The 14246-nt window shown below is 44.1% G+C and overlaps 1 protein-coding gene across 2 annotated transcripts in view; it reads right to left on the bottom strand.

Moving 5' to 3' along the window:
• Positions 1 to 14246, bottom strand: part of DOCK1 (dedicator of cytokinesis 1) — a 491527-nt gene that overhangs the window by 46728 nt on the left and 430553 nt on the right. For both annotated transcript variants that reach the window (XM_032314015.1, XM_032314016.1), the window contains exons 36-38: positions 9386 to 9426; positions 8149 to 8239; positions 4935 to 5054 (exon numbers count right to left, since the gene is read on the bottom strand). In XM_032314015.1, coding sequence (XP_032169906.1) covers positions 4935 to 5054; positions 8149 to 8239; positions 9386 to 9426 — 252 coding nt within the window. The remainder of the gene's footprint in view (positions 1 to 4934; positions 5055 to 8148; positions 8240 to 9385; positions 9427 to 14246) is intronic.

Raw genomic sequence — 14246 nt, 5'->3', positions numbered from 1 at the left:
TCCAAGAATCCTCTGCCATAAAGGAGTCCCTGACTCACGCATCCCCTCAAATGTCCTGATGTGAATAACTCCCACACTCCTGACAGGTTTTTTTCCCCCCAAATTGTAGAAAAGACATTGGGTCACAAGAAAAAAAAATCTAATTTTGATGCTAGTTATCATGCTTTCCCTTTCCGTTCTGACATAAGTTCTATTATTTCTTGGCTTTGGTCCCCATGTTCTAGTTCTCTTAGATACTGTCTAGTTTTTCAAATATCCACTCAGCACGAGTGCCAACAGGCAGAGAAGCAGTCCCAGCTGCCTGAGACGGCCCCGGAGGGTGAAGGACAAACCCTCCCTTCACACCAGCACGTGGACGGATGTGCCAGCAGGACCAGGGTCTAGACATTCAGAGTCTTTGGCTCAGATCAGCACCGTCCGATAGAAACATGATGCACAGGAAGTATGTCATGTCAATTACTAGTAGCCACATTTTAAAAAGTGGAATTCATTTTAGTAAAATTTACCTACAACATTACCATTCTGGCACGTAATCAGAACACAGAAATTAGTGAGATACTTGATGCTGGCATGAGTCGCTCTAGTGGCCGCAAGAACGTACATGGACTGGATATCTGCCCTTCACTTATCCCCTCAGAGTTCTGGAGGCTGCATGCCCAAGACCAAGCCCCCGGCTGGATGGTTTCTTGGGAGGCCTCTGTCCTTGGCGTGTACAGGCACCTCTTCTCACTCTGCCCTCACAGGGTCCTTACTGTGTGTCTGTGTCCTAATCTCTTCTTAGAAGTGCATGGGTCTGATTGGATCAGGGCCCATCCCAGTGACCTCACTTTGCTTTGTCAACTCTTTCATAGACAGAGGTCCTCGAGATTAGGACTTGACCATGTGAATTGCTGGCACAAACAACTCCGCTCTGAACGATGTTCTCTATTTTACACTCAGTCTTAAAAATCCCGCATGTATTAGATGCTGACAGCCCGTCTTGGTTTGGACTGGCCACACTTCAGATGCCAATGACTATGTTCAGGTGCCAATGACCACATGCCCCTTGTGACTCTAGGATCAGAATACTCAGGTTACAGTCCCACAGCACTGCCTAAACACCAGCTTCCGCAGGGCACCTGCTCAGGGGTCCCCCGCATTAACTGAGGCCCTTCTCAAGTTCCCATTGCCGAGAACACTTGCCATCCATCACCCAAGAGCCACTGTGAGATAGGCTTCCCCCAAGGTGACTGCAATCTGGAAACAGAGACGTGTACATCGAGGCTCTCCCAAAATCAGCTTTGGTGATCTGCAGCAATGAGCACAGCCACTTGTCTTACTCCACTGTGTTCCGAAAAGGCACAGAGGACGTTCTTTTTCTCAAGTCCTGCACAGACCTGCACCTGGCAGGGACACCCATGTCCACATGAAAGTGATCTGGCACAAAATGCCCAAATCAGATCCCCTCTGTGACCTCCTACCTCCCTCCCTCCCCGGCTGGGCAGTTTCCAGGGTCCTAGGCACAGGGAACAGGAGCCCACTTTCTCCTGCTGTGCATGCCATGCCCAGCCCTGCCCTGATGGAAGAAGGAAATTCAACTATGGAGAAATGGCGATCAAAGCCCAACACCAGGTTCTGTGAGATCTCTCCATTTTCACATGTCCGGTTGTGGGGAGCTGTACTAGCTGGGGGACTTGTGTGTATATCACCTTTTCTAAAACATACACCTACTGGGGTAATCTCCATGGGCCCTGAGAGGCCTCCGTTAGAAGCCCGACTCACATGTCTACTTCTACATCCTCAGAGGGGGAGGTGCTTCACGTCTGCCCCTCCTTCTGGGAACTTCCACCCCCGGGGCCCACTGTGGTCGCATGACTTGCTTTAGCCAATGGCATGAGCAGAAACACATGGGTCATTTCTGGACAAGGGTGTGCCAGGCCCGGACTTGCAACTCACTGTCCCTTCATGGCTGTGCTTCTTTGTAGTGGAACCTGTGCCCTTCTGGGCTCTGGGACAGCAGGACACACACGTGGTGAGTGAAAAACACCGCTGGGTGGCCCAGAGCCACTGAGACTTCGGGTGGCTGAAACTCTAGCATATTCCTACCCACCGGGACTGATGGAGGCGATGAGTAATTGCTTCCTTCTGTTCTCTTCTTCCCAGGAAATGTCATGCTTGTTGACGTCAGACTGAGTTTTTGTGCCTTGAAGCTCATCACTCGGGTACTTCAGATCTCATCTGATGAACTTTCTCCCTCACCTGTGCTCACTCTCCAAGTGAGCTTCCGACAAATGAGGGGGCTTTGGTTCTCTGACACTCTGGTGGAAAAGTAACAAATCCTCAGAAAGTGCTTTTCAATCTGTTTTGCCAAGACAAGTCTAGAAGCTACTGTGGAGACAACCCTCGTACACTGTGATTAACAAGCACTGTCTTCTGGACTCCAGGAAAGCCAACTGGTCACTTTCCCATAACCATCTCCGTGTCTCCTTCGAAAACAGGACCACACGAGAGCGCTCCCTCTGCCTGCTTCTCTGTCTGCCTCTAATCTTTTGTCCCTTGAGCTTTTTCAAAACCAGGATGTCTCAACCTTGGTAATACTGACATTTTGGGCTGGAGAATTCTTTGTCGTACGACTGTCTGTACGTCCCAGGATGCTCAGCAGTTCCCTGACCTTCATCCACCAGGGCGAGGGCTGTCTTCTCTCCCAGTCACGCCAACCTCAAATGTCTCCGGGAGGGTCCCGGTTGAGAACCACTCTACTCTAAACTGAGCATATTCTTTTCTTTCCCCTTTCCATACGAGCCTGCCTTTGCTAAAAATGAAAAGGACTCTGTTCTTTGATTTATTATTTACTGAAGGCCACTGACCTGCGATAAATGAGCATTTCCCACTGTCAGGAGTCACTCTTAACTGCTGAGTATCCATGCACTCTTTCACTGGTTTCTCCAACAAAAGCCCACCGGGTTACATGCCAATCATTTTGAGAATTAGACACACGGTGGGAAGAAAATGTGCGGCTATGTTCTTGGCACGGACGGCCTATTGATAGAGCTGCTGACAACCTACACGCACAGACTTACCGCTGCAAACTGTAGAGTGCTGTGGAGGAGGAGAGACACCGTGGGGTCAGAGGAGGGATGACATTCAAGCTGAGATGAGAAGAAAACAGCCAAGAGCAGGAGAAGCAGAAGCCACCGGGCCGAGGGAGGCCGGGCTGGTGTGTGTGAGCGCCCCCTACATTTGGGTGACGTGGCCGGAATACAGGGTGTGAGGGAGGGAATAGGGGTGACAGGAGGAAGTCTCAGGGCCGACGCTGTCAGAGGAGGCATTGAAACTGTGAGAGCCCAGAATGGTCATGAGCAAAGGCACACATTCCTTCAGCCCCGGTGACATTCGGCTCCCCCAGGTCCCTCTCCTGCTCTGCCCACTCCAAGGCAAGGCCAGGAGACGGCAAGCCAGGAAGAAATGGCTGAATCAGCCTCATTTCTTCTAGGACTTTGCTGAGAAACAGGGTTCCCCCAGCTGAACTAATAAAATTTTAGTAATCAGCCTTAATTACAAAAGCATCTCGTTGCCACAAAGAAATATATTCCGTTCCACTACAGGACCAGGCGTAATCCAACAGAACATTTCCAAGTGGCCTCTGGGCGATCTCCATGCTATTCTGAATAGTTTGATTTTTTGTCTATTTGAAGGACAGTAGGGAATGAATACAACACACATTATCTTTTCATCAGGGTTTGGTCTATATCGACAGCCACGAAAAGAGGTGGCCATCATCCTTTTGTGCTCTAAGTGCTGTTGTGGGTAGAATTGTATGTGTCCTGCCTCCCCCCGCTCCCTCCCTCCAAACATAGGTTGAAGTCTTAATCCCTGGTTTCTGTGAATGTGATCTTATTTGGAAATAGAGCTCTTGGATGTCATCAGTGAAGAGGAGGTCACACTGGACTGGGCAGTAAATCCAAAGACCAGTGGGCCTGGAAGAGGGTAATCTGGACACGGCGACACATACAGGGTGGGTGCCATGTGCTGTCGGAGGCGGAGCTTGGGACGCTGAGGGTGGCCAGCAGCCCCAGGAACTAAGAGGAAGGCACGGAACAGATTCTCCCTTACATCATCCTCACACAGAGAGCACGGCCCTGCCAACACATTTGCGTCAGACTGAGAGCCTCCAGGATGGTGACAGAACCCACTGCTGTCATTTAAGGCCACTCAGTTGGTAGTGCTTTCCTACAGGAGCCCTAGGAGACGCACATGGTACCTCCATGGAGTCTCTGGTTACCTTCCCCCGAGTGAGGAAAGAAAAGCAGGTAACCAAGAGGAGTTCAGAATCCTAAGGAAGTCCCAGAATGAGCTCCAAAGTCCCTTTGGTGGCAGATTTTCAAAACTTCCAAAGTTCAGGTACCTTTTTCTCTCCCCCAAATAGTTACGGCTTATGTGAATCACAAACTACGCTAATGAGATCTGTTACTAGCTGGAAAAAATGATGGCATGTTTCCTTTTCACAGAAGTCCAAGAAATAAATAATTTGTGGGAGCCACTTAATCTAGAATCCACCAAAACGGAGCACTATGGGTCTTACCACAGGATTCAGTTTTCAGCGCTCACAGAAAAACGCAAACTGTGAAAGGAATCCATTCGTTCTACGTGCCCAGAAGCTTTTCCAAATCAAGGTTCCAGACACAGTGCTCTCCGGCAGGACAAGCAAAACACTTGTGCTTTTTAGTCCTTACTTGCAGAGCCCCTGCAAAGGGAAGAACTGCAGGGTTTTGGGCTAGGATTTCTACTTAGAAGTCCCAGCAGGTGGACCATGCATAAAACCTTCCAATACACAGTCTGTGACAATTGTCCGATTCCACAAACATCCTATGTTACAAGACATGTGCTGTAGGAAGGTACACATAAAAGGAAAGCAGAGGAAAAAAAAAAAGTCTTTTTTTTTTTTTTTTTTTTACCTTGCCTTTGTCGAAGTAGTGGATGATTTCCTGGTAGAGCTGTTCCTTCAGCTGGCCCTGTGTCGTCGCCTGGTACCCGTCCCGCTGGGTGAGGTGGGCCGCACACACGTCCTCCGACCACTGAGGTCAAAGCAAAGCACAAGACAGGTCAGGCGAGGGTGTGTCCAGTGCCACCCCTGGCCCACTGTTGGTCAGAATGCACCACGGCGAGGCCCCCATGCCCTGCACGTACGCAGGCCATGGTCCCAGGGACACTCGGGGCTGCTGGGACCTGGAAATGAGTGCAGAACCTCCGTGCAGAAGCCCACGAGGAAGGAAAGACAAGAGGGAGGCAAAGCTGGGCCTCGATTCATACAGAAGAGAAACCCAGCAGTTTCTGGAAATCACAGAACCGTCCTCTTGCTGATAGCGCCTTGTAACTCCTGAGGTGAATCACGAGCTGGGCGATTTAGGGCTGTCTCAGGTGAGGCATCCCGGGGGGCTGCCCTCCATCTGGAGATGCTCAACATTTTAGTCAACAGCAGAGAAGACACTCGGATCTCACATAGCAGTCGTACCTTTAGGCTTCGCCTTAAAAATCAGACTCGCGTATCCTGACTACAACCAGTTGCTACAAATCATTAATTATGGGATTCTCGCGGCCTAGCTGGAGTCCTACCTTCGTGGGGGATAAACGTAAAATTTTAGGTGAGTCTACTGTGTAACTACAATAAAATAAATAAGGTTCTGATGTCGAATAACTTCCTTGCATTTTAAAATCACTTAAAAAATACTGAGCAGGGAAGTAAAAATCCCTCCCCCCTCCCACTTAAACACTCACATGATTTCACCTGATTACTAGGGCTCAAGGCTAACGGGTTTACGGCTCTTGTTTTTGACAAAATAACCAGAAAAGATTATATCTGAGAATGTTTTGTTAATGAACAAGAATATATCTGTCACGTTGAAGAACACTTTTCATAGCAATACAAATAATGCCTTTTTTCCCCTTCCTCTTTTTTTTTTCTTTTTTCAAATAATGCCTTTCGTAAGTTGATTAACCAGCATGAGTTCACGCTGACTGCAATTATCAAAACGTATTTAGGGAACACTGTGAAACGTCATGGTGTAAAAGATATGGAGAGAAATTACAGAGCATTCGCCACTTAACTGGAAAATCCAGAGTCCCAGTAGAAAAGATAATGCATCCGGGCCTGTGGTTTGGGATGTGAAATGCCCTCGTGTGATCTATGACAAACCCATCTGTGCTCAACAGACGTTTATGTACTATGAGAGAGGAGGCTGAGTGAGCATTTTGTCAACCCCATTTCAATCCTGGTAAAAAGAAATACCTTTGTCTTTGCAAAAATGCCTTATTATTGAAATTTGGGGTCCTCAGAAATGAAAACCATTAGAATTCCTAGTGGTACGGCTGGTGTCAGGTATGCCAAGGGAAATCTTTATCGTCCTAATCGCATTCCTTGTGAGAGCTTTATGTGTTGTGAAGCCAAAGGGGGGTCTATTGATGCCTACTGATGAACACCCCGGATGGAGCCTTCTCCTCTTTTCTTTGTCATGGACCCTTTTGTTTTCAAGCAAAGGTAAATGCCCACACTCCAGTGTCTCCATAGCAGCCTGTGTAGATTTGTAGGATCAAGAGATGCTGGAGATTTGGGGGTTGGTCCAAAGGCTAGAAGATTCTTGGGAGTTTCACTCCCAATACAGTATCCTCCTGACGGCTTCTCATCATTCACAGACATTGCTTAATGCCCGTTTTAAAGTAATCTTTCCTGGTTTTCTTTCGTTCCGTTTTTGGTGCTCAAAGGCTGTCCTGATTTTGAAAACAGGATTCCTTGAATGAGCGGTCTTTCTGTTGGGTCACTCAACTAAATTCTAATTCTCCTAATTGTTCTTGTCTATCTACTTTATAATTTTTCAATTTTTTTTCCAAGGATGTGATAGGAAGGATGATCTAATGATCACCTGAAGTTTTAAAATGTAAAACTCGAGGTTGTATAGCATTTCCTTCATCCATTCACTCGTCCATCCATCTTCCCACCTTCCCACCTACCTAGACATTTGGATAAATCTATTTACCCACCCACTCATCTGTCCATCGACGTGTCCATCCACCCATCTACCCATCCATCCACCTTCCCCCCCACACTTCCATGCCTCCTTCCTTCCATCCATCTACCCACCCATACTTCCATCCGTCCACCCATCCACCTACCCACCCACATTCTCATTCTTAGCCAACCAATCAACCATCCAACCAGTCATCTATCTATCCACCCACCCACCCACCCACCCACCCACACTTCCATTCTTCAATCCAACCAACTAATCAACCATCCATGCACCATCCATCCATGCATCATCCACCCAACCCATTATTTACTGAGGGTCTACTCTATGATTAGCTGGGCGAGAAGGATATTAGGGAAGAGCATGAATATATTATTGAAAACCAACCAACCAACGAATGAACCAATGTCAAAAGATATGTGCATAACAAAAGAATCACTGGAACTGAAAGTTGTCATGCCAGACCTGTGCTCAGGAGCAACACTCCAGGAGAATCAGGCGGGAGGTCTCATGTGAACTGATGGACCAATACAGTATCTCAGTGTGAACTCTTCTCTAAGGTAATCAGGGATACATTTCATCTTATCTCTTAACTGTCCACCTCAGAAATTCCTTCTTACTGACAGCACCCTCTTCTACTACTGTGTCCTGCTGGCATGAAGAAGGACCTACAGAATCTCTAACTCAATAACAGCAAACACCCCAATGATGGGTGTTTATGATGCTTAGTGATAATTCGTTCTAACATCTTGTTAAATCTGCATTCAGGGGCGCCTGGGTGGCTCAGTGGGTTAAGCCGCTGCCTTCGGCTCAGGTCATGATCCCAGGGTCCTGGGATCAAGCCCCGCATCGGGCTCTCTGCTCAGCCGCGAGCCTGCTTCCTCCTCTCTCTCTGCCTGCTTGTGATCTCTCTCTGTCGAATAAATAAATAAAATCTTTAAAAAAAAAAAAAAATCTGCATTCAGTAGGGCCAAGTCTGTCATCAAAGTGCCTTTGAAATATCTTTGTTTATGTCACTGCATTTAGTCAAAATCCGTAAGAACTTAAATTATAGGTTTATTAAAATTTATCCTGGAAAAATAAAATTTTAAATCATCTCAGAATTTATAATAACAGAATCATGAAAGTATGTAGCAATTTCTGTTACCTTCAGAAGTTTTGCGTGGAGAAGCAAGGTGTAGGCTGCCTCCGTGTAGTTGTCACACTCTCTGTGTAGGTCACACAGCTTATACAGGTATCTGAGATGACAAAACAGAGTGATCGTCTAGGATGTCAACAAATCATTTGTGTTGAAGATTGCAAGAGTTAAACTCTACCTTCAACAGTAAACTGTATCTACATTTTCTCTTCACAGAGTTCACAATTCCCAATGCCTTGAACACTTTTGGTGCAGAAAGCACTAAGGAAAACCAGTAAGAGTAATATACAATAGTATTTTGTAAAAAAATTTTAAGTGCTCCTTTTTCAGGTTGAAAATGAAGACAGCCCAAGAATGCAGAATTGTACTTCAAGGGTCTCTCTTTCCTTTTCATCTTACATGTGAAATGAGATCACGAAGTCTGATTGTAATTTCTTACGTTTCTATTGACTACAAATGCACCCCCTCCCGAAATCCATAAAAACACAAATCGATAAAAATAAAGAGCTCCAATGATCACACTGAATGTGATCAAAGAATTTCTCTGCCATGAAGTTATAAAATTGCTTTTTAATATAGAGTAAACTACATTTTAGAAGTTTATTAAGTTTATTGGGTATATTTTGATAAAGGAGAAACTAAAAACATTGTTAGAAATCAAGTTAGAAGAGCATGCTTGATATAGTAAACACATCATTAAACATTAAGCCACATGAACATAATCTTATTCTCTTCTAAGTTATCATCTTGCTAAATATTGACACTGGCCCCTCGAAATGACCAAGAGAGGGGATCCATCACAGCCAACCCCCTCTAGAGAAAAAGGCAAACGAAGGAGGGAAATCCAGCAGAAAATATAAAACATCAGAATATAGCATCCGTTAAAAGAATAGACTGAAAAAATATACTATTGTCTATTTATGATATAATTAAAACTGATTTCTCATTTGATCATATGGTTTACTGTAAAACATGAAAATTGTGCTCTTATCTCTTTTTAAAAGGGCCACATGAGTCAGTCAAGAGATACCAAAACCCTGTGAAATAGTATTTAGCTAAATATGACCCCCGAAATGTCAGCACTGGCATCTGCACAGGAGTCAGGATACACCAAATTCAACCTCCAGGATTCATGACTCCTACAAGATAAACCCCTGTGGTCATACAACAGTTGTTAGCACACACTTGACAAACAGCAATTATCATAAACCTGCAGAGGGTACGGACAAGCGGGATGCCGACATACCTTATGTACATTTCTTCTCTTTCAATTTCTTTGTAGAAATTCTGAAAAATCAAACCACAACACTGTTTTAAGAAACCTGTTCTACAAAAGGTGTTACATAAGCACTAAACACTCAAGGTTCTTCCACTGGTGTCAAGCACAGCCAAAGGGACCAGGCTCTTTGGTTTAGAACCATAAATTCACATAAAGTACAAAGATGTCTTACATCCGTCTTCAATTTTTGGGGGGTGGGGGGTGATGCTAATGATTCCACTTCCTACACTGAAAGGACTGAAACCTAGTCTTTAGCTAAATAAAGGTATTACCCCAAAGATATGATGTCTTAGACATTAGAAAGTCATTAGAAAATGAAAAATACATGAAAGATCCCATATCTGGGAGTAAATATCACTAACAAGACTTAAACCATGCTGGGCCCAGACTTGGCTAGAGCCACGAGAGGGCAATGTGGTATTCTAGACCCGAGGTGGCCAATACAGTAGCCATGCTACCTGTATGCAATGTAAAGTAAATTTAATTAAAATTAAATAAAGTTAGGGCTGGCTGGGTGGCTCAGTTGGTTAAGCATCTGACTCTTGGGCTCAGGTCATGATCTCAGGGTCAGGGGATCAAGCCCCGAGTCAGGCTCCTTCCTTGGCAGGGCATCTACATCTACCTGAGATTCTCTGATTTTCTCTCTCCCTGTGCCCCTCCCCACTGCTCTCTTTCTTTCTCTCTTAAATAAATAAATAAATCTTTAAAAAAAAAATTAAATTAAGTTAAACATTTGCTTCCCCTGGGAAGCCCTCTGGCCCTGGACTCTTGTTTATTGGGAGATTTTTTATTACTCCTTCAATTTCTTTGCTGGTTATGGGTCTGTTCAGATTTTCTATTTCTTTTCGTTTCAGTCATGGTAGTTTATATATTTCTAGGAAGTTATCTGTTTCTTCCAGGTTGTCTAATTTGTTGGCATACGACTGCTCATAGTATTCTCTTGTCATTGTTTGCATTTCTGCAGTGTTGGTTGGGATCTCTCCTCTTTCTTTCATGACTTATTTACTCTGCCCTTTCTCTTTTCTTTTTGATAAGTCTGGCTAGGGCTTTATTAATCTGTTAATTCTTTCAAAGAAGCAGCTCCCAGTTTCGTTGATCTGTTCTACTGGATTTTTTAAATTTCTACATCATTGATTTCTGCTTTAATCTTTATTATTTCCCTTCTTCTGCTGGACTTAGGCTTTGTTTGCTGTTCTTTTTCCAGCTCCTTTAGCTATAAGGTTAGGCTGTGTATTTGAGACTTTTCTTCCTTCCTGAGGAAGGCCTGTATTGCTATATACTTCCCTCTTAGGGCTGCCTTTGCCGCATCCCAAAGGTTTTGGACTGTCGTGTTTTCATTTTAAGGTGCTCCCATGCTCCCTCTGTTATGTTTGCCATACCCTGAGGACTCAGTAACCCTGTGGGGCTACTGTTACTGTACCAAACGGTACAGAGAGAGAACATTTCCATCATCACAGAAATTTCTACTGGACACTGCTGTTCCAGACAGACCAACCTTGCAAGCCACAGTAAAGAAACCAGTTGGCCTTGGAAGCACATTCTGTATTTCAATGCTTATTGATGAAAAATATTAATTAGCAGGTTATAAGCAATGGGCTATTTCCACATACTGTAAAATATCTTCTGGGTGACCAAGAAAATTGCTTTCTACCTTTTATTCTTGGGGCACCTGGGTGGCTCAGTCAGTTAAGTGTATGCCTTCAGCTCAGGTCATGATCTCAGGGTCCTGGAATCGAGCCCCACATTGGGTTCCCTGCTCAGCAGGAAGTTTGCTTCTCCTATCCTCTCAGCCCCTCCTGCTGGTTGTGCTCTCTCTCTCTCTCAAATAAATAAATTAAATATATTTTTAAAAAAGAAAAAAAAATTCTATCTCTTAATGTAAACATCTCCATAAACACTTTAAAATTTTTTTAAAGATTTAAATCTTTTTTAAGATTTGGGGCCCCAAAAAGGTGCAGAACACTCACCTAACCAGGCCCAAGGGAGGGCAGGCACCATCACAGCCACTGTCAGTGTGAAATTTAGCACCTGAATACAATGTGAGGACTCTAGGATTAGGCCCCAAGATCATAGTCCATATCACCATTATAAAGGACTCCAATTATCCCTTAAGATGGAATAAGTTGTTTAATTTCATGAGCAAAAAAAGAGACCCTGCTTCTGAAATTGATCTCTCTAAAAAGAAGTGATAAATATAGAAAGTAAGAGGGGGCACCTTTAGAAAAATGCTCCAAGATTTTCCTATTTTGCTGCATCTGAGATTTCAATGTCCTCTGGTTCATATGCTATGGCTCAATAATGAGGATATTTTCAGCCGACAACTCAGAGGGACGTAACAAAGAGAATCCGCATCAAAGGGAGAGGATGAGCCCTTCACTTCCAGCTCTAACTCACCAGTATTTACAAGCTACGATTTTATACTATCCTATTTTGCACTGGTATTTTTAATCTTTCCCCAAGCTTTTGATCATTCTCCTTTACAATTTCACAATGGGCATATCAGGTGACCTTTATTCCTCTCTCACGGATATGGAAATGTCTTCTATTTCCTGCCTGTGCTTAGTTCTGTTCCCTTCCTAGGACTTCAAAACCTCTCTACAACTGAAGGACGCTCATCTCAAACCCCAGTTTCTATATAAAACTGTGGGTTTCTTACATAAAAGGTCACATTGCTCCGGCGCTCCACTTCTGGGCCCTGCAGCAGCACCCCCTCCCCCCTCCCCTCTCCCCATCATTCCCGCTTCTCAGGTCCCCTCTGCACTGGTGCTGGGTCTGGGCCAGGTTCCAGCTCTGTGGATCATTGTGGATCTCTGCAACCCTTTCAGGACTAGACCTCCAGTGCTAATGCACCATGACACACCCATCTTCCAGAACTTACACATTTGCTTTATACTCCAGTTCTGTGTTCCTTCATGATGACAACAAATGCTGAGATTTTTAGAATTCTCGTGAGAGCCAGCTTTATTACCTTTCTAAAGGGGCCACGAAAAAAGTAACTTATATCTAAAAAATAACAAGGAGTCTATCATGTCTGAGAGAGGGCTGTCTTGATGACTGTGTAGAATAGTGGTGACACACAACGGAATTACCAACTAGTCATGAAAGACTGCACAACTCTAAGGGGACAACAAAACTCTACTTCATTACAAATGCACATTCTGTCCAGGGGCAACCGTGATCTAGTGTAATACAGATGTGCTTCAGGTATGGGTACGTGTAGCGGACTCCGGTCCCTGCACAGAGTGACTGCTCATCAATTATTTAAAAAAATTTTTTTTTTAAATGCAAGGAACAGTAACACATTAATGAACCCACACAAGTTAGAATGTTCCATTGATTCCATTAAAAAAAAAAAAGCACTGGTTCTAAAGGAAATTTGGCAATGGGCTTAAAGAGCATCAATAAATCCTATGTTCTTGATTCTATTTATTATTTTTTTATTCTATTTTTTGACTTTAGGATTTCCAGGTTAGTAATAAACAGAGTGCATTTTATATATCACTAATGTATGCTTAGACATCTATTTTCATCTAGAGATGGATATACATATTCATAATTTGTTTCATAAGGAAAGTACCAAGAGAAAAGGTGAAAATGGACAAGGAGATAAAAATATATTTATGTTTTTACTTATGTGACTAAACATGAGCTGGGTAGTGACTATTAAGAGACAGAACAGGGACGCCTGGGTGGCTCAGTTGGTTAAGCAGCTGCCTTCAGCCCAGGTCATGATCCCAGCGTCCTGGGATCTAGTCCCACATCGGGCTCCTTGCTTGGCAGGGAGCCTGCTTCTCCCTCTGCCTCTACCTGCCACTCTGTCTGCCTGTGCTCACTCTCGCTCCTCTCTCTCTGACAAATAAATAAATAAATAAATAAATAAAAATTAAAAAAAAATCTAAAAAAAAAAAAAAAAGAGACAGAACATTGGTCTGTAAAAACCCGGGAAGGCCTTGTGATAGGTTGGGACCCATCTTATGATCCCTAGGAAAAGGCTAAGAATAGAACACCTGACTCTTCCTTGAATGATTCAGTGTGTTACAAATTCAGAGAGGTTAATGATGTCAGGTGTGCTTCTTGGTTAGAGCCTGGCTAGTGCTGACTGCAGCAACAGGTAGGTACTGCGTGAGGCTCCGTATGGCAGAGGAACACAGGTTAACATCAGAAACTGTGACTGCAGGTGGCATTTCGAGAGCTGATTTTCTGCCCCTGGGTTCTGACGATAAAAGGCCACATTCCAAGTACATCTCCACTAGGTTTCACATCCTGGTGAGCATTAGAGATCTTGCTTAAAATTAAAAAAAAAAAAATAGTATTCTCAATCATCAAAGTTGGAAAGTGAAGAAACGTACTAATAATTCTTCCCTCTAGACACAAATCAGCTTCTTAGATCCCCTTAAAAATCCTAGTGAGGGGGTGCCTGGGTGGCTCAGTGGGTTAAGCCTCTGCCTTCCGCTCAGGTCATGATCTCAGGGTCCTGGGATCGAACCCGGCATCGGGCTCTCTGCTCGGCAGGGAGCCTGCTTCCTCCTCTCTCTCTGCCTGCCTCTCTGCTTACATGTGATCTGTCTGTCAAATAAATAAACAAAATCTTTAAAAAAAAAAAATTAAAAAAAAAATCCTAGTGAGCACTAGAAAAGTATGTCCATAGTAGGAAATTATTTTTAAAAGGTTTCCATTTCTCTCAAACAGGAAAATATTGATTTCTATTTCATGTTAATCATTTTGTCATTATAAAAGCAAATTTCTCTGAACAGCTGTTAGAATGCAGGAAGACAATGAAGCAAGGGTCAGGGCATTCCTGAGCAAAAGACTGGGGCCCTCACCCAAC

The sequence above is a fragment of the Mustela erminea genome, chromosome 14 (assembly GCF_009829155.1).
Source record: "Mustela erminea isolate mMusErm1 chromosome 14, mMusErm1.Pri, whole genome shotgun sequence".
NCBI classification, from domain to species: domain Eukaryota; kingdom Metazoa; phylum Chordata; class Mammalia; order Carnivora; family Mustelidae; genus Mustela; species Mustela erminea.
This window is presented reverse-complemented; position numbering and strand designations above follow the sequence as displayed.